General features: G+C 49.7%; 2 protein-coding genes across 4 annotated transcripts in view; both read right to left on the bottom strand.

Annotated features, from left to right (window-relative positions):
* Positions 1-1,195, bottom strand: part of GAS2L2 (growth arrest specific 2 like 2) — a 44,070-nt gene extending 42,875 nt beyond the window's left edge. For both annotated transcript variants that reach the window (XM_019511508.1, XM_019511509.1), the window contains exon 1: positions 1,025-1,195. The gene's annotated coding sequence lies outside the window, so the exon portion shown is untranslated. The remainder of the gene's footprint in view (positions 1-1,024) is intronic.
* Positions 1,196-7,179: 5,984 nt separating this feature from the next.
* The window catches only part of MMP28 (matrix metallopeptidase 28), a 24,489-nt gene continuing 11,848 nt past the window's right edge, over positions 7,180-19,820 (bottom strand). Inside the window, exons 2-7 of one of the 2 annotated variants that reach the window (XM_019511503.1) lie at positions 13,025-13,246; positions 10,570-10,815; positions 10,108-10,257; positions 9,450-9,617; positions 7,929-8,080; positions 7,180-7,805 (exon numbers count right to left, since the gene is read on the bottom strand). In XM_019511503.1, the coding sequence (XP_019367048.1) occupies positions 7,686-7,805; positions 7,929-8,080; positions 9,450-9,617; positions 10,108-10,257; positions 10,570-10,815; positions 13,025-13,246 (1,058 nt within the window). In that variant the 3' untranslated portion in view covers positions 7,180-7,685. Of the gene's footprint in view, positions 8,081-9,449; positions 9,618-10,107; positions 10,258-10,569; positions 10,816-13,024; positions 13,247-19,820 lie in introns of both variants that reach the window. The other variant, XM_019511505.1, reaches the window with a different exon arrangement.

Here is a 19,820-nt window from a genome sequence, read left to right as displayed (position 1 = left end):
GAGGTGGGGACTTAGGGAGAAACATAGGGTCTGTTTTTCTCCTCCTGGTCTGAGGAAAAACCCAGTGTTTGATTCTGTGTTTGTTCTTTGCGCCTGCACTGGTTTTGCTTGTTGTGGTGAGAAGCTATCTGCATGTATAATAAACAGACTGCAAAACTCTTGTGCTAGAGGTGGTATCTTTTATTAGACCAACTAAATAGTAGCAAAAAAAGTCTTTCTTGGCAAACTTTCTGGTCCAAACGCCCTGCTTCAGGCAGAGGAGAGTTCAAAGGTTGTGAAAGTTCTCCCAGGTACAAAATAAACTTCATCTTGCACAGGAGAGGTAAAGGATGGTGTGGTTCTCCTGGGCTTCAAAGTCCATTTGTGAAAAAGTTGCTCTGTGAATATGTAAGATGAAGTTTCTTTTCTACCTGAGAGAACTTTTACAATCTTTGAACTCTCTTCTGCCCAAAGAAGGGTGTCTGGACCCGAAAGCTTGCAAAAAAAATAATTTTTTTGCTACTATTTAGTTGGTCTAATAAAAGATATCACCTCTAGCACAAGAGTTTTGTCTGCTTCTGCTTTTTTAGACCAACATGACTACAAGCTATATCTCTAATAAATGGACGGGCTTTTATGAGGAAACTGGCTCCTGAGTCTGCCTAAGGGAGTGCTGACCTGTTACACTCAGCCTTGGATAAACTCCAACACTGCTTGAGATACTATTTGTCCTTCAAGTAAAACAAATCCACACTGCCACCAGGAACATGCTATTTCATTAGTAGTTCTCTGTTTGATTCCCCTGCAGGCGAGGGAGCTGCTATCCTTTTTGAGTAGCAAGCGTGGCCTGCCTTCCCAGCCTCCTTTATTTGCATAAATATTTTTTTCCCTCACCCTTTCTTAGCTTTGACTGATTCCCATCTAGGGCTCCCATGCAAATCATACTGTCCATGGAGGTGTGTTGGGTTGGGGATGGAGCGGGGGATCATTTGAAGTAGGTGGAGTCTGCACAGGAATGAATTTAGCCAGCCTGTCCTCTGCCCACCTTGTGTGCGGTTGTGCAGCTTGTACCCTTTGTTGGGTAGAGTTTTACCCTCCAGCATCCCAGCACCTCAATAGACAGCAAACAAGGAACACCACTGGCATGTTGCAGCATGAAGAAAAGCAAACAGGAGCACAGGCTTCTTTCTTTGTCTCTCCAGAAAAGGGTGGGAGACTGACTGCAGGGCTAGGGCTGGAATGTGCTGGGCTCTTAAGGGGCCAGTGCTGCCATATTAAACCAACTCAAGGGAACAGGCATCACACATGAACTCTACCTGGACACCCAGGAGTTAATTCTCCATGCTCTCTACACCAGCATGGGGAAATCACAATCAAAGCCTGGAGACATCCCTGCCAGTTGGAGCGGAGCGGGGTCTGCAGATCTTATAAGGAGACGTACCCCTCACTGGGGAACTGAGGGAGTTCAGCACCTGGCAGGATGCTGCCCTCATTTAGTATAAACTTTGATGCAAATCCCAGAATGCTTTGCAGCATTCAATTTGCTTTTCAATGTTGTTTCTGAAGTGGGGAAGGTTGCTAAGCAGGCTGTGGCCACTGATAAGAGAAGCCCACAGGAAATCTGCACAATCTGTCAGTGCTGTTGCAGTTTGAACAAAGCTGTTTGTGATACATCCGGATCGAGCTGCCGACAGGCAGATGCCACCATCAAATCAGCCGGCAACTTCCCCACCCAGAAATAATGTGTTTTGTGTGTCATCATTTTGAATGCTGAGTTTCAGCCTTCATTAGTACACAGCTGTGATATGTACCCTGCGCACACCACTAACACAGCTGACCTGTCCTCCTGCTGACAGCTAATCTCTTAGGACATGCATAGCAATACCAACCCTAATTATTCAAACAAGAACCAAACCAGACTCCCCTTTATCACCCCTGCCAGTCACAAGATTGACTTTAAATCCATAAAATAAAATAATAACCCCTCAATTTGGGTCCTTTTTACTTGCCATGAGTTTTTGAGGCCTTCCAGTCTCCCTCCGGTGAGTCTGGTCACATTTTCAAGCTTTTCACTGCCACCCAGAGGTAGCAAGGAACTAGGGTGCCTATAGACATGCAGGGAGGCTGCTCCAATGCACTGTAATTACAGTACATCAGAGAAGACTCGATTAAATCAAGTTGGCTGTAGCATGCTAATTAGTGAGCTCCAGCAGCCTCGGTGGGTTGTGCATCAGCATCCCTACACTTTGAAGTGGCAGTGGGGGCACTTTAACTAAAGGTTGTTGAATGAGTTTGACTTGAAGTGTTGCCACCCCCATTTTGAAGCACAGGAATGTTGATGCATGAGATGCCATGGGTGCTTTAATTAGAGCATCTCCCCCCCCCCAGCATGTATAAAACACCCTAATTTTCTTTTAAATAAAAGCCAAGATGCTCACTAAATCACATGACTGCAGAAGCTGGAGCTTCAAGGAAGACACAAATGATTGTAAGAGCTAGCTATACAGTAAACTAAGGGTCCCATGTTGAAACCGATGTAAGGGATATGGATACCCACGTCCCATTGATTCTTTTTACACTGGCTTTCAGTTACTGGGGTTTGCAATGTGGGTAATCTGAAAGATTACCTTGTTCCTCAGGATGTATTGGCACAGCTGCAGGGAACACAGAGGTTCAAGCTGGGTCCACACGGTCAGGGTTTTCTCTGCAAGGGTTCCAGGACTCTGGGACTTGCTCCCCCACCAGAGTCCAAAATAGTTCAAACTTGGTGATCTTCAGGGCACAGCCCTTTGCCAAAGAGACTGTTCACCAGAGAACCAGGGGGCTCCCATAATGAGGACAGGAGTCTCAGTGCAATCTCTCAGCCACGGACTTGCTTTGCTGACAGACAGAGCGAATTACCCAGTGGGAGGAAGCACAGTGCCTACATGTCATTGCCTGGTTCTGTAGAAACATGTAGAGTATTGGCTGATCCCCCTTACTCCCTCCTGTATCCACCCTTGTGACCCACCCGCGTGGATTCAGGATTGATTTACAAATTCAGGGCTACAGTCACATTTCCACAACTCACAGGGGAAGGAGGACATGGCCCCAAAGCTCATGACTGTCATGGCAAATTTCGGACCTTTGGTCACCTCAGCTCAAAGAACTGCTGCTGCTAGCCTGCCTGAGTGAAGCAGGGTATGGCTCCTACTACATAGCTCAGGAATGCTCCAGGCCTTGCTCTTTGGGACAAGGGGAAGGTCAAGACACCACCCCTCCCTTCTCCACACAAAGCCCTTTAACTCCAGGAAACAGGCATTTAGCTTTTCTCAGGAAAATGCTGCTTTACTGTTCAGGGCTTGAAAGTCCAGGAGTGTCCTCTGCTGAAGTGAAATGGGAGCCGAGGCAAACCACAAGAGCAAAGCAGAGCAGCGGCAGATGCGAGCTGGTGGCTCGGAGTCAGGAGGGCACTTGTACACATGACGATCATCACCACGTACACATGACAAAAATTTCCTTTGCATGGCTTAATAATATCATACGTTACGTGTGCACAAGATTTGGGGGTTTCAAATGAATTTGCAATGTTGCAAACTAATCCCCATGTAGTTTAGTTTGCAACATTGTTACTTGTAATATTGCAGCCTTTAATCTGACAGCTCACTCTAAACTGCTCCGCTGAAAAAAAAGGATTGGGCCCCTTGACACTTCTCCTTTCAGTAGGTACCTGTCTGCTGCAGGCATGCTGAATGCAGAAGTGCCAAGGGTCCCATTCCTTCCCCCCCCACTGAGGCTGCTCGCCTCTCCCACGGCGAAAGGGCAAGCTGCAGGTGGACCAAATGGCCCTTGAGCTGCCTTGGTCCTGTCCTCCATGGTAGTGGCACTCCCCAGAGCCACCCAGGTGGGCTGCTAGCAGGTTGGATGCTGCCCCAAGTCAGAGTCAGCACTCCACTGGATCCAACTCTTCCCTGATCATGCCAGGGCTTCCAGCTCCCTGTGCACTGTCCCGGCCACGTTTCTGCTGCCTGGGACCACCCAGGAATGGGCTGGCTTGCCCCTACAGCAGTGCAGGGAGCTGGCAGGAGGGCAGCTGGGTATGCTGGTGGCCAGAGAAGGTGGCAGGGATGGTGCAGAGGCCGCTGGAAACCCAGGCAGGCTCGGGGGGCTTCCAGCACCCCATGCACTGCCCCCACCACCTTCTCTGGCTGCCAGCACACCCAGCCACGCTCCTGCCATCTCACCACACTGCCCTAGGGGCAAGCCAGACCATTCCTGGGAGGCCCCAGGCAGCAGGAAGGTGGCGGGGACAGTGCACGGGGCACTGGAAGACCTGGCAAGCTCAGGGAAGAGTTGGATCCAGCTGGGTGCTGCCTCCAAGCTGGGGCAGCATCTGGCCCACAGGCAGCCCATGTGGGTAGCCTTGGGGGCACCACTGCTGTGGAGGGAAGGACCCAGGCCCCCTGCAGCTCAGGAGCCACTTGGCCTGCTGGCAGCTCGACCTCCAGCTGCAGGCAGGTTCCACCGAGGGGGGGGGGAAATGATTGGGCCTCTTGCCATGACAGAAGCCCCTAAATTGATATGGTGGGTTTCAATTAAAAATCCACCATCTCAATTTAGTCAACATAAAATAAAACCCTGAGAACTAAATGCCTGTCACATGTGCAAGTGCCCACAGAGACCTCCAGTGTGGGCATGACGCAGGGCTGCTGCAGGTGTGGAAGCAAGACAATACAGAGGTTGGCTGACCTATCACGGCAGGCCCCACACAGATCCCATGTACCTCCCCAGAGACATTCACCTCCCCTGGGCTCAGGGGTCAGCACAGCCACAAACTGCCCAAAAAGCTAACAGAGAAACATGCTTACAGGCCCTCTGGGGCACAGAAGCACATGCTGCTGCGTGACTTCTGCCATGGAAGGCCAGTGCTATTGCTCTGGCTTCCTGGGCTACCTAGGCCATGACATGTTGGTATGCAGAAAGGATGTCACTTGTGAAGAGCCTCCAGGCATGGGCCTTCTGCTGCCCTTAGATGATACCTTCTGCTAGAATACTCCTGGCTAATTCAGAACCACAACCAAAGACATTTCAAAGATATTTTAATAGGTCTGTGCAGTGTTTTATAGGACAGTATAATTTTGCAGTTGTACAATCAATCACACATCCCCAGGCCCACTCATTGGGACACTCTCTCTCAACATCCAAGCTGTGCACAACTGCAGCCTGTAGGCATCCATATGTGATGCCTGAATTACATGGCAGCAAATGGATGCCCATCTAAACTGATGCTGTTTGAGCACTCATGGTGCTCCGGCCAGGTCCCTGAGGACTGGAAAAGGGCCAACGTGGTGCCCATTTTTAAAAAGGTGAGAAGGGATGAGCTGGGTAACTTTAAGCCAGTCAGTCTTACCTCTATTCTTGGAAAAACACTGGAAAAAATCATTAAAGAGTGTATTTGTGAAGGGCCAGCAGGGGAAATGATGCTGAAAGGTAACCAGCATGGGTTCATCACAGGTAGATCCTGCCTGACAAACCTTATAGCCTTTTATGACCAGGTAACACACTGCCTTGACACTGGAGCTGAGGCAAATGTCATCTGCTTGGACTTCAAGAAGGCCTTCGATGCTGTTTCACATCCTATTCTTATAGGGAAGCTAGCAGGCTGCGGAGTGGACGCTTACACAGTCAGGTGGGTGGCAAACTGGCTTAGGGACTGCACCCACAGAGTGGTGGTGGATGGGTTGTTTTTGACCTGGAAAGAGGTGGGCAGTGGTGTCCCACAGGGGTCGGTCCTTGGATCAGTGTTATTTAATAACTTCATCAGCAATTTGGACCAAGGTGTGGAGAGTAACCTGTCCAAGTTTGCAGATGACACCAAGTTTTGGGGCAAAGTTGGCACAGTGGAGGGCAGGGAGTAAATTGAGGCCGATCTGGACAGGTTGGGTCAATGGGCAGAATGAAATAGGATCCAATTCAACAAAGACAAATGCAAGGTACTCCACCTAGGGAGGAGGAATCCCCAGCACACCTATAGGTTGGGGGATGACCTCCTCATCTCAGTGGCTGAGAGGGATCTTGGAGTCATAGTTGACTGCAAGATGAACATGAGCGAACAAGTGTAACGGAGCCATCAACAAAGCCAATCGGACCTTGTCGTGCATTAGCAGATGCATGACCAACATATCGAGGGAGGTGATGCTCCCCCTCTACGCAGCACTAGTCAGGCTGCAGCTGGAGTACTGTGTCCAGTTCTGGGCGCCGCACTTCAAGAGGGACATGGAGGATCTGGAGAGGGTGCAGAGGAGCGTGACTCGCATGATTAGTGGCCTCTGTACAAAACTGTACAAGGGGAGGTTGAGGGATCTGGATCTCTTCAGCCTTCACAAGAGACGTCTGAGGAGAGACCTTGTAGCAGCCTATAAGTTTATCAAGGGAGGACAACAGAGAATTGGAGATGCACTATTTACCAGGGCACCCCTAGGAGTAACTAGGAATAATGTGTACGAACTAGAGGACAGGTTAGACATTAGGAAGAAATTTTTCACAGTAAGGGTGGCCAGAATTTGGAATGGGCTTCCAAGAGAGGTGCTGCTATCACCTAACTTGGAGGTCTTCAAGAGGAGGCTAGATAGGCACCTGACTGGGGTCGTCTGACCTTGGTCCTTTTCCTGCCTGGGGCAGGGGGTCAGACACAATGATCCTTCGGGGTCCCTTCTGACTCTGCTATCTATGAATCTGTGATGCAACTCACACCTTCTTCTGGATCTCCCAACAAGTGAGTTATGTCACCTGATACTGGTCTCTGAAACTGCCCTTTGAAAAGATAAAACAAGGCAAATTCTTTCTCATTCATCTCCAGCCAACACAGCCAAGAACAGAAATGATGGGAAAATGGAGGAAATCAGGCCAAATTCACAAATAATTTTCAAATTATGTTTGTTTCAGAGATGGGCCTATTTTTTGCTTGTGTGTTTTTTTTTTTATTGAAAGTGAAAATACTACCATGATTCTTCATTTACCAAAAACCCTGGAGGGGGTTTCGGTTAATGGTCTAGTGAAAAAAAACAATGACCAATGTCAAAAAACCATTTTAATAACAATTCCCATAAAAACATAAAAAGCAACATATTTGGAAAAAAAATAATGGGTCCTGAGGTGGATTTTTTAATATTAAAACAAAAAGGATATTTTTGGACAAAAGAAACACCTCAATTTTTTTTCATCCAAAAAGATTCCAACCAACTCAACCCTCACAGCTCAGGATTGTTTATTCCTTATTGATCGGGCTTCCCCAGTTACAGCACCAGTGGTCCCTATTCGCGACTGGGGACGTCTTTGAACTGGGAGGTTGGTCTCCTGAGAACAGCATCTTCTCAGTGCTCTGTAAAAGGGATGCCCTTGCCCATGTATAGGGGGAGGGTATGTGAAGAGGAGCCTGACCCACAGAAGAGCACTCAGGATGAAGGGATAGGTCCACTGTTCCTCAGAGAGCAAGGGACTCTGATTACATCAGGCAGTCACTGTGATGCAAACCTGAGATGGGAGTTCAAGTAGATGATTGACAAGAGGTATTTGGGTAAAGGACCCAACCTGGCGAGCCATGTGCATTGTGGAATAAGAGTCCTTCTTCTATAAGCAGAGGAGAAGACAGGGGATCCAGCCACCGTCACATATGTCTCTGCTCATGGCAGTCAGCACCCTGGTGCCATGGTCCCTTCAAGGGAAGCTCATAAGAGAGTCCGACTGGAATTCACGTCCCAACAGCCCATCCATGGCAGCTGAGTGGCCCATTTCCCAGTCACCACCACCTGTAACTTGCCTTGGTCAAATTTCCAGTACTGATCATCCTGGAAGAAGTAAACAAAGCCATCGTGGTGGGTCAGGGCACCATTCACTTCAGCTGGGACCCCATTCCAGTCCCTCAGGCTCCTGGGGTAGTAGGGCTCCACCTGCAGTGTCTCCTCACTCACCACGTAGTACTTAGGACCCTTGAAGAGGACGAGGTGGTGGAGCTGCTGGAAGTACAGGGCTGCATTGGGGTGTCGGGGGAGGTTGCTAGTGCTGCACTTCTGGGGGAACCCTGCCTCCAGTGTGGAGCCTTTGAATCGCCAGCATCGGCCACCTGAGGAGGAGCCAGAAACAAAACTGGTTAGGTCAGCATGGACAGAGACAGTGTAGGCAGCAGGGCACAGCCTGGGGAAGATGGGAGCCAGGAGATGAATGACAGAACTACCACAAACTAATTAGGCAGGAGAGAGGAAGGGAGAGGGGGGAAACTGAGGCACAGAGAAAGGCCCATAATCACCCATCCGGACAGAGCAGAGCAGGAAACAGAAGTCAGGCCAGTGTGCTGTTCATAAGGCTGAATTGTGTAAGCTAGGACACCTGCTTGACATGAGAGATAGCACCAATGCAGTCCAATAATCCTTCTCCCTCCACTCCCCATTTGTTTGTCTCACCAACCTGCTGCCTCATCACTGCCTTCTCAACAGGTGCCCATGCCATGCTCAGTACTGCAAGACCCAGAGCCCAAGCTAGTGCCTCCAGCAGTGGTGGTGATACAAAGAAATACAAGCAAGAAGAAAAGCATCTCCATGTCATCCCTGGCTTGTGACCATTTCCTCCCATGCTTTAACTCCAGCACTGGCTGTTGCTGGCCACTTGCTTACCCTGGCAGGGCTGGGTTATGGCAAAGCAAGGGAACAAAAGCTCTTTTCAAACAGCTTGTCCAGCTCACAGGCTGTGCCTGATCCTAACCCCGCAGAAAGGGGTGGAGCAAGGGGGAAGAGGGGCTGCTGGCTCCTGCCCAGCTGTAGCAACAAAGCCCCCATTCTGAGTGGCCTTTGGGTGGTTTCAGTTAAGAGCTCATGCTATACTGACAGCCATTTTCCCCTGTGGCCCAAGTCTGTGCAACTACCTGCCCTGACCACTCTGAGCCATCTCTTGGAATGCACAGAAATCGTGCATGCATGGACAGAAATGCAGCACCCAGCATTTCATACCCAGGGACGAAGGTTGCAATTTCCAAGCCAATGAGACCCTTAGCCCATGTGGACAGCTCAGAGCTCTACACTGGTGCCCTGGGTAACTGAAAACCTATAGTACTTGTGAAGTACTTTCTGTCCTTGGAGCTCAAAAGGTTTTGCAGAGCTGGGGCAGTATCACTGCTGCTTTCACAGAGACAGCTGAAGCACAATGAAGAGAATGAGTAGAGCTCCCCCAAGAGCACACGGTGAGTCAGTAGCAGGCTGGGAATAGAACCCAGGAGTTCCAGTTTCCAGTCTACTGCTATTTATTATGTACATTATGGTGGCATCAAAGAGACCTAGTGGTGACCAGGAACCCTTTGTGCTAGGTGTTCTACAGCTCTAGTGCCCTGCCCGCCAGACACTGCTGCAGATGGGCAGATAGACAGACAATACTAAGAGAGAACAAGGACACAATGGGGAAGATTTTTGTTGCTCCCCCCTTCCATCCTCAGGTCTCATTACCTTTGAAGAAGTAGAATTTGCCATCTGCCTCTGACCAGGTGGCCGCATCAATGCCAGCTGGGAGCCCTGCCCATCGGGTCTGCAGGGGCTGTGGCTCTGTGGCATTGCCCCTCTTTGACACCAGCCAGTAGTGGTTGCCCTTGAAGATGTACAGGTTGTGATCTGCATCTGTGCAAACAAGGGGGAACATGAGCAAGGGGCCTTTGGTAAGAACCTGAGCCAAGGTTCCCACAACCAACCCTCATCCCTGCAGCACCAACCAGGGCATAAAGCTGTATGTGGAAGGGCACTGCAGCAGTGGCTCCACCACTGCATCTACCACTACTTCCTCTCTGCCTCTGGACCTGCACTCAATGCCCTCCACTTCTTCCTCACTCTGCTCACCCCAGGGGACCCTTTCTTCTCTAGTATCAACACTGCTGCAAGTCCCCTCTCCCTCTATCCTCACCTCCACCTGGAGGCACTGCTGCCACATACACCTGGCATGTCTTTCACTGCACATTGTCTTTCCTGAGCCCTCTATCTCAGTCCTTTCCACCTCTGACTTCCATAAATGACCTTGTGGAAGACAAACAACTCCAGTAAACAGGGTGGTTCAGGGGGAGGGTCCCAGGAAAGGGCCCACCATTGAGAGACTGGTTCACATGCACACGCTCACCAACAGTGATGGCATCAAAGAAGGAGTGGCAGTAATAAGAAACATGTCTGCCTTGCTGCTGAGTGCCACCTGGGAAGGTACGGCTCCAGTCCTGGAAATGAGCAAATACTTTCCCTGGAAGCTGCACAGCTGAGCCCTTGGAAGGCTTCCCTGTGATAGGAAGAGAAAGCAGAAGACCTATCCAATGGCTGGACAGGCAAAAACACAGGTGGCTTCTCCCTGCTCTTTGGTAAACCCAGGCTCTATGGTGACCCTAGATTCACACAGACTCCACCCAGGTGGGGCTATGACCAAGGATCTTAGGTCCTGTTGTCCCTGTCTGTAAGGCTTCATGCACTCTTGAAGCCCTTTAAATAGGAGGTCCTATTGTGACTGGTACCCTGCCTCCCTGGCATTCAACATGGATTTCCCTTCGAGGGTAGGACCAGGGGTCAGAAGAGGGTCTGAGAAAGCTAAGCTCACCGTACAGGTTCTGGACTGCGAGGATGTCGTCCCAGCTCAGGACAAAGTCCTTGCTGAGTTTTTTATAGTAGGGAGACATCAAGGCACTCTTGACGGGTGAGTGCTCCAGTCCCAGGGTGTGCCCAATCTCGTGTGCTGCCACGATGAACAGGTTGCGACCCTTGCCGCTGTGCAGGGACCATCTCTCATCACTGTCAAAATGGGCCTCCCCACGGCGGGGGAAGAATGCATGGGCCAGGGCCCCCCCTGGTGAAACACAAGAGGCACAGGAAGTCAGACTCCCCACCCAGCTCTGTACTCTGGGCTGGATGCCTGGGTGCAGCAGGGTTAAGAACACAGCAGCAGGTCCATGCACAAACGAATACAATGCCAATGTGAGACTGACAGCTGCATAGACAGCCCCTTCTAGGCAAGTCCCACCCCCGGTGCTGCACTGGCAGGGCGGATTTCCTCCACACCCTCCCAATGATGAGGGAGATCCATACTGAGGAACAAGTCTCCTGAAGGGACTACTCCGGCCTATATCACCCTACAAGCATGTCAATGGTAGTGGTGGTTTGGTGAGATGCAAGTCTCTCCACTAGGAGCTGCCATCAGTTCACACAGCCAATGAGACCTGTGGATTAGGGTTGACCCGGGCTGGATGTGAAATGCCAGCCCCGGCTATTCCACCCTCAACTTGATGCTCCACAAACATTCACTGAATATTTTAAGGGCCTTGTTGCATGTTACACTTAGGATATGTTTTATTTAGAAAGTAGTGAGCATTACTATGAGTTAGAAAGTTTTCTGAGCAGTCGCACAGTAATGCTTACTATGATCCCAGCCCTCTGAACAGGGTTGGAAGCCAGGTGTGCAGTTGACAAACCACTGATTGTAGGTCCCAGCCCTGGCCCTGCATCAGAGCCAGTAAGGACTGCTAACATTATCTCCGTAGAGCAGTTCCACTATAGTGTAACATGCATAAGCTCTTAGCACATTTACCTGCTTGAATGCACTGATGCCTGTTTTAAGTGTGGTTAACACATCATAACTGTAATGTGGGACAAGGCACTAAGACACCAACAGACCCACAGCAGTGCTATTCATGCTGGTGAAATTGAGGATCTAACACAAAATTTAGATTTAAAAATCTAATTTCCAGAGATGATGAAAAGGAGCTCAGCCCAAGACAACAATGCTTTAAAATTAAATGAATTGATCATTTTGATGGCCTGAACTAGCTGCAACATTGTTTTGTGTGGGAATTAAAAAGCCTTTTGAAAAAGGCTGATCTTGAATACAGGGGACTAATCTTTTTAACAACAGAGAAGCTAAATGAATTCTGTTATCCACTGGTAAACACTGGGTGTGGGACTGAGTACGGTGCAATGACTCACCATCTATGGCCTCAAGGCTCTATGATACCAGGGATCTCAATACCTCGGAAAGGGTGTGATGGACATGGGAGGTCTGAGTTTTTAAAAATCTATGATCTGGAGTTTGCAAAAGAAGAAGATATACCACATGTTAAATAGATTTTGTACTAAAAGCAAAGAGGGGACAGAACATAGGGCCTCACACTAAAGTAAATCACTCCACTCTGGGTTAGAGTAACTAGACAGTGGTGTGAGTTGCACCAGTATATCACCAATGAGTCTGCTCCTTAAATCACTTTCATCCCTGGGTAGTGCTCCTGCACAGCGCAAAATAGGCCCCAGCACCTACATGCTGTAATATTGCCTATAGCAGGCAGCAAGGTTGGAAAAGCTTGTTGTGCATCCAGTTCTTACTATGGAGTAAAATCCAGAGCAAATAATGCTGTAGTAACCATACTGTGGGTCCATTCTCAAATCTGTAACAGTGTAATAACAAGCATCACCTGTTTTATCAGAGCCAAACATTGAGAATAACAATCTGCAGCTCACCCCAGGTCAGGAAGGTATGGAAATTTGTAGCCATCCCCCCAGTAGGTCAACACGTTAATAATCTTTGAGGTGGCACAGAACTAGCATCCTTATTCACAGCAGTTGTACATTAACCTCACTCCACTGTAATCCATGGAGCTCCCAGGATTCACACCAGCTGGGGCTGGGCCCCTCATCCTTAAGGGCCTGTGGTCATGAAAGGCTGTGAGGCACTTATATTTTCCAGGACAAGTTATTCTCTACTCAGATTGGAGCATTACTCAAGCACTGCCACCCTCCATCCCAATGTCCTGGCTCAGGTCCTCCTTAGAAAGTTCTACCCCACCTATACTGGCCTCACATTGGTGTAAATCAGGAGGAACATCATCAAAGCCCAATGCAAGAGCAGTCAAGCCCACCCTTTTTCTTGAAGCACAGCATGCTATTCATCGTTAGCAGCTTTATTGAAGGGATGGAGCAGCCCTGCCTTGTCACACCGCCCACTTCTCGCTGCCTGGTAAGAGTCCACATGGTAAAAGAGCAGCTTACGAGGAGGGAGTGATTAGCACCTGGCCCATCGAAGGCGTTGCCAAGTCCATCGTTGTGGTCACCATGGAAGAATGTCAGGCGGATGTCAGCGGGGCCATCCTGTGCTTCCCAGAACACCAGGGAAGAGACGTTGCTCCAGAGCTCAAAGGCTGCTTTCACTGCCAGCTGCACCTGGTGCTGGGGCAGGTACCACGGCCAGTTCACAATCCGGTAGCTGAGGTGCCGTTTGTACCACTTTCCACCTGTGAGAGGAAGGAAATGTTGTAAAGAGGCTGCTAGGACTCCATTCTGCTCCTTGGCAGCTGTCCTTTCTACGCAGAGATCTACCTGTGCTTCGTAGAGGATGGCTCACATCCACTGAATGACTTTTCTGCTCCTCTGCTTCCTGACTATGCAATGCTTGCCACCACCCTCTACATCACCACTAAATCAGACCTGGTTTCCCAGGGGCAGGAAGGTCTGTGCCCCCTGGTACTAGAAATCAATGGGGATTTTGCCTGAGTAAGGAGAGAAGCTGGATCACAGAGGCTGACTGATACCTTTTCAACTGCTTGCACAGCTACCCAAACCAAGAGAAGCAACTGTATTTGGATGAGAAGACCTTCTTCCCCTGGATTCCAAGGCTGCAAACACACAAACCACTTACTATGCAACAAATCAGTGAAATCTAAGGCGAAGTTACCCCTTAGTACACAGCAGCAGGTAGAATGTGTTGTATGCCCACTCCCTTAGTTCAGTGGTGCCCAACCTTCCACCCTGCCAATCAGATAAGCATGGGGTTGGTCCATGGGCCTGATCCTGTGTTGGTTTGATCCAACTTCATGCCAGCCCAAACCTGTGCACTCAGATCCAACTGGCCTGACCTGGACCTGCTCCAGCCCAATCTGGCACGCAGGGCCATGTTATCCAGCCAACGGAGTTCCTCATGGGTCTGGAAGTTTGTTGACGGGGGAGTGGCAATTAATACTGCCACTGCTTTCCTACTGCTAACTTTGTGGACCTTTGGGGAGCCCCACATGCTGGATGACATGGTTCTGCAGGCCCTATCTTGCCTATGGGCCAGAAGATTAGCACCCTACCTTAATCTATTTCATTCATGGGGTAACTCTTTGGTGCCCCAACACCTAGTGGCCAGACACTGTAAAAGCACCTACTGCAGACAGCCAAACAGCCCAGCCTAGTCATGAATCCACTATTTACAATGGAATAAATTTACTACAGATTAAAATACAGGGTAAATTACTTCATGGGTATCATACTATGTGTCTGTACTCTTAGTGCAGTTCTACTGGAGTCAATGCATCTACTCTACTTTCCCCCAACTGAAGATTTGACCCAATAACTTAGCACCTATGGATTTCAATGAATGAAAACATGGCTGCTTCTCAAAACTAATATCCCACAGGGGGGAAGGAAATACCAAGGATGTAGGAACCAGAATGACTGTAGCCACATGGGGAAGGCTGGATGCGACTGTGGCTACAACAGCCTAAGAAGAATGAGATTTCTGGCGCTATTAACCAGAAAAACTGTGGGCTGGGGGTCAGCCAAAAAGATCCAGTCCCCGGAAAAAATACTGACAGGTCTGAAACTTGCTATCAGGAAGGAATAATATTCAAGTCTGTAACAGACCCCAAGCTAAGGTCACACAGGAGGCTGCAGAGCAACAGAAATGGGAGCCCCTACTGCTCTTTGTTGGGATGAAACCCAATTCTGGGAATGAGTTGCTTCACGCAAACCCTGCTGGGGGCCTATGTGGCAGAGATCAGATCCAAGGTCATCAGGCAACAATGCTGCACTTCAAGCCGCTAACCTATGGCACGGGGCAGGCTGGGGTTTGTGCTCATCTGCCTCTCGCATGCTGTGTACCAGCTGTTGTGTAACATGCTTTTGATCTCTCAGTCAAGCAGCACTTTCAAACACAGGCAAGAATCAGGTCATAGACAGATGAACACGTTACTCTAGGGTAATTTACACTGATTGTGTATATGGATGTAAGTTACATCAGAGTCAGGAACAGACACAAATGCAACTATCCCAGCGTAGCTGAATGTCCTTGGCACCTATTGCTGCATTTCTCCATGAGGTGGGAGGGGAGCATATCTGCATTTAGTGAACTGCTGCCCTGCAGTGCAGTGGATATGGACAGAGGACACTGAAACCAGGATAACATACAGTTCTCATTACTGTGGTATCTATGTGCCTCAGTCTATAGGGTATTTATCTGTGTGGTAGAGCATGGCAGTGGTATCTGCATGACTGAACTGACTGTGACTTGTCTGAGGTCACACACGGAGTCTGTGGAAGAGAAGAGACTCACACGCAAGTCCTCCAAAGTACTGGCCTCCCTAAGGATCAGTATTGCCCTGTGAAATGGAGTTGCACTGATTTGCCCATCATAATTCCAGGGAACCTTGGAATGCTATACATGCATATGCAGATGTCAAAGAACAAGGAGAGTGGGTTTCAACTGGTTGTGAAGAAATTCCTGGGGTCACACACATGCTTTATATAAGGGCTGAGCATCTTTGTCTACAGCCAGAGTCAGCAGGAATAACCAACCAGATAGCGAGATGCAATGCCTGGGAGCTGCAACTCTGGAAATGCTTCACATAACTTTGCTATATGGGTGGAGCATTACCCAGGGGAGATGCTGTGCTGAAGCCTTACTTCAGAGATAGACAGGCACTCTCCCCATTGTGTTTCAAGCCATATTTAGAAAGCAGTGCAGGGCTTAGCATTTTGCACCAGCTATAACTGTCAAAGGCAGTTGACAGCAAGAGATTTTTTGAATATCTAAATAGATTCTTATGACCCTTCCACTTCTAGGACCCCTTCTCCAGCCCACCAGGCTGAACAGGGGCAGAAATCTGCTCTCACTGTCACTGGAGTCCAAACACACAGTTTGGCAGCAGTAGCCCTAAGGCAACACTCCTTCAGAGACCCACTCAGACCCAATATTTAGGGCTGGTGAAAAGCAGGGAGAGGAGACCACCATACTGAAGAGAAACAGGCCTGCGATCCTGGGCCAATTCTGTCCCAGGCTGCCCCAGGTTAACCCCTGCAGAGCTCTTTGAGATTTATCCAGGGATGGTTCTCATTGGAATTTGGCCCTTAACAGTGGGTAGTGCTTTAATGCACATTAAATTGTCACAAAAAATCATGCACTTTCGCATTAAAACAGGCTAATGTGCCTTTTTCTAGTACCTCACAATGCAGGTACTAAATTTAATGTGCATTAACAAAAGTGAATTAATGAATGTGTAGATGCAACCACTGTGGATGAAAATCTAGTGCCTATCCTGCAGCTCTTCTAACCCACCAGCACAACAAAATGATAGTGAAACAGACTTGGAACCCAGATGAAATCAACAGGGTCCCAGTTCAACAACCAGAAATGAAAGACAAGGTGCAAGGGGGGCAAGGGGCGGCCCTGCCACTGCAGCAGGCAGGCACCAAGCTCAGGCTGGTGTGGGCAATAGGTGTCCCTCACTCCTTAGCATCAGCCCTTTCTACCTCAAGCAACTGCAGACAGAGCTATGAGCTTGCTCCTCAATTCTATGGGCTCAATTCTTATCTCAGGCTGTGGTAAACCAATGATTTACACCAGAGTAAGAGCTGAAAGACCAGGCCCAACCTTGACAGATGGCTTTCCCCTAGTAAGTCTTGCCTATTTCCTGGCACTTATCCTGTTTTGCTGGGGCAGCACTTTCATAGCAGCTGATCCCTCTGGTGTTAGGGGAGAAGATCAGTTTTTCTGCAGCCAGCAGAGTGAGTTTCAGGCTCTCATTATGGATTCCTCCAAACACACATATCTCCTGTCACACGCACAGCTGGATCAACTCCTGCTGCTGAAGCCAAGAGGATTAATGCAAGAGGATGCACGTTTCCAGCAGGCTCCCTTCCCTCTTTCAAGGGCAGCCTGGGACTGGAGCTACAATTTATAACCTCAACTTGTAGAGAGCGGGGAGGTGTTGGGCAGTGTCCTGGATCCTGTTCTCACTTCATTAAAGTGAGTGAGGGCACTGCACAGACGCAGCTGTGACCACTGCCATGATGGCTCTGAGGGGTCTTTAGGGAGAGGCCAAGCCAGGGAAAGCTTCAGGAAGTAGGTGTGTTCTGTGGCTTGCTACCTGCTGGTGCTTTAACCGGCATTGCTACAAGCAGCAAAGTTGATGGGCAAGTTATTCTCCCTCCCTGCAGGAGACTGGAAGGGCTATTTGCAGTGGGGAGGGGATCCAGGCTGTCAGGAAGGAAGGGGACAGGGAGAGGTGCTACACCAAGTCCTGGCCCTATGGTGAGCACAAGCTTTGAACATCCCTTCTTCAGAGAAACCCAAGATCCTCTTTTGTGCATGGGAGGGCAGCTTCTTACACACAGGTTAAGTGTCCCAAAGCGCAATCAAAACATTTCTCTCCTGGCTTAATCAGTAAAGGCCCACTAGGCTGGACCAGGGTTCAGGCCCCAGCTTCCAGCCACACTGCATGGTTCATCCCATCATTTATATTCACTCAATGGGGGACTATGCGGCTTCTGCCATGCCAGCTTCCTCCCCCAGATGACTCATCCTGGCTAAACTAGTCCAGTGAATTGGCTTTGCTGCCTCCTCCAAAATGCCTTCACACTTCAGGGGACTCTCCAGGCTTCAGTGAATAGATTGGGACTACAAGGGCTCAGTCTGGAACCAGACAGGCACCTCTCACTCCCTCTGACCCCATGGGCTTCTCTTAGGGACAGACATAACACATAAACCAGTTTAAGTGATCAGAAACTGGTTTAAACCTGCAACAGAACAGATGTTCAGTGCACATAAACCAGTTTGAGAATGGCTGAAACTGGTTTGAGATAAATCTGGTTGAATGTAGTATCAGACTTAACTGATTTGGCTCAAACTGGTTTATGCAATGTGTGTTCCAGATACCCCAAGCATCTGGGCATGTTCTCTGGGCTGGGTGGGGCTCTCTGCTCCACCGCAGGGCTGGCTCCACCGCTCTGCTCCCTGGCTGCAGCCCTCCCCCACTCCCTGTTAAGCAGGAATTCCCCCCTCCCCTCTGCCTTCCTGAGGAGGTGTCTGTATTAGCTAGCTGACCACATGCTGGCTAGGGTCCCTGATGAACTAAAAGGCAGAATCAACAAGTAGATGGTAATGTCCTGCCTTGTTTTCTAAATTGGCTCATAAACACTGTTATCTATTCCCTGCTGGGCTACTCACAACATCCTGCAGTAGTCTGGCCACGCCCCCCCTCCCTCAGCTCCATGCTGTGGAAGGAAGGGAAGGCAGCTCTAGCGCCCCCAGCTTCTAGCCTGAGCCACTGCAGGCATGTGCCTGCATGTCTAGAATATCTGTCCACTTACAAAACTGATTTAGCTTAGTCAGGTTAGACTAACCTGCAAAGACTGCATCAATTCAGGCTCAGGCTTTTTGAATGTCTGACCCTAGCTCTAAAGCAGAATCCAGTCCTGGATGTAGGGTTATAGGAAGTGGGAGCAAGGGGATGCCAGCTGAAAGCAGCAATTCTTGCCAGCACAGGGGAGTGGTGCCCCCCACTACAATGCTCTTTCCCTTCACTCTGCTTCACCCACTGCAGTGAAGTCCAGGTGGTGCCTAGCAGGAGGGAGGATCAGGCTCTGCACTCCAGGATCCTCATTGAGACCAGCACTTGCTCAGCTCACTGCTATCCTGCCAGCCACTCCCTAGAGCCAGCAGGGCCCAGCTGTCCACTCAGTTCCATGGGACTGCTTACACCAGCAGGCCCTGGCTAATCGGCCCAACCACCATCTATGTCAGCTTTATGAGCAGATGCACATAACTAGATTATGGTGTGAAGTGGGACACAAAGGTGCTGCGTGCAAAGGACTGGGGGATGGAGGACATAAGATCCAACCCAGAGCAGACATTGCACCCTGCACTGTTCACCTCAAGGTCCATTTGTCTAATCATGAGTATTTCAGGGAACTTCCCCTCTGCACCACAAAGCCAGATCTTTCCTGTCATTCAGCTCATTCCTTCTGCACCCACTGTACTTGCCTACTAGCCTCAGGGGTTCCCTCTCCACATTTTCATTCCCTGTCTGTACCCACAGGGAACACCAAAGCTTCAAGTGCAAAATCTCCAAGGCTTGGCAGGTTCTGCTGTGCTGCTCATCATCATAATATAGAGGTACAACTTGACTCCCATGGATCTGATGGTGTCGCAGAGCACTCGGGTGCCCCTGCGCCTAAAAGCAGAAATGGCTCAAGAGAGACCCCTAGTGGTGAGAAGGGGGAGGCTCAACTGCCAGTCACTAGGGCAGCACAGGTGCTGGTTGCTAGGGGAGCCAAGGGAATCAGCTGACAGGAAGGGGCAGGGCTTGCCCCCTTCTTAAGCCCAAGCATGAGGCCAAGAGGGCAGTTCCCCTCCTGTGGCCAAGGAGGGGGGAGCTCAGCCAGTGAGAAGACAGACTGCAGGAGCATCCCCTGGTTGCCGCTATGAGTTGGAGTATTCCCAGTAGGGATAGAACGTGGTTTTGACGGGACAGTTTAGAGTTTATGTTGTAGCCCAGGGGCTTGAGTTTTCTGTTTGTAGTTTTATAAGACCGGAGGACCGGGTGAGGCTATAAGGGGTTGGAGGAGGCCTCATAGGAGCTCCACTGTAGTGTGGGGACCCTGGCACCATAGAAGGTGCAGCGTTCGGGGCGCATTTGACCCCAGCCCCGGAGCCGAGTGAGGGGGCAGTGGGGAGCCCCAGAAGTAAAGAAGAAGGGCCAAGGCATAGGGCAAACCCTGTCAAGTACCATCTGCGAGGCTTGGGCTGCAGTGTAGGGGAGGAAAAGGAGC

This window comes from Gavialis gangeticus, unplaced genomic scaffold (genome assembly GCF_001723915.1).
Source record: "Gavialis gangeticus isolate Ggan-Ray unplaced genomic scaffold, GavGan_comp1, whole genome shotgun sequence".
In the NCBI taxonomy this organism is placed as follows: Eukaryota; Metazoa; Chordata; order Crocodylia; family Gavialidae; genus Gavialis; species Gavialis gangeticus.
Note: the sequence above shows the minus strand (reverse complement) of the source record. Positions and strands in the feature narration are given on the sequence as shown.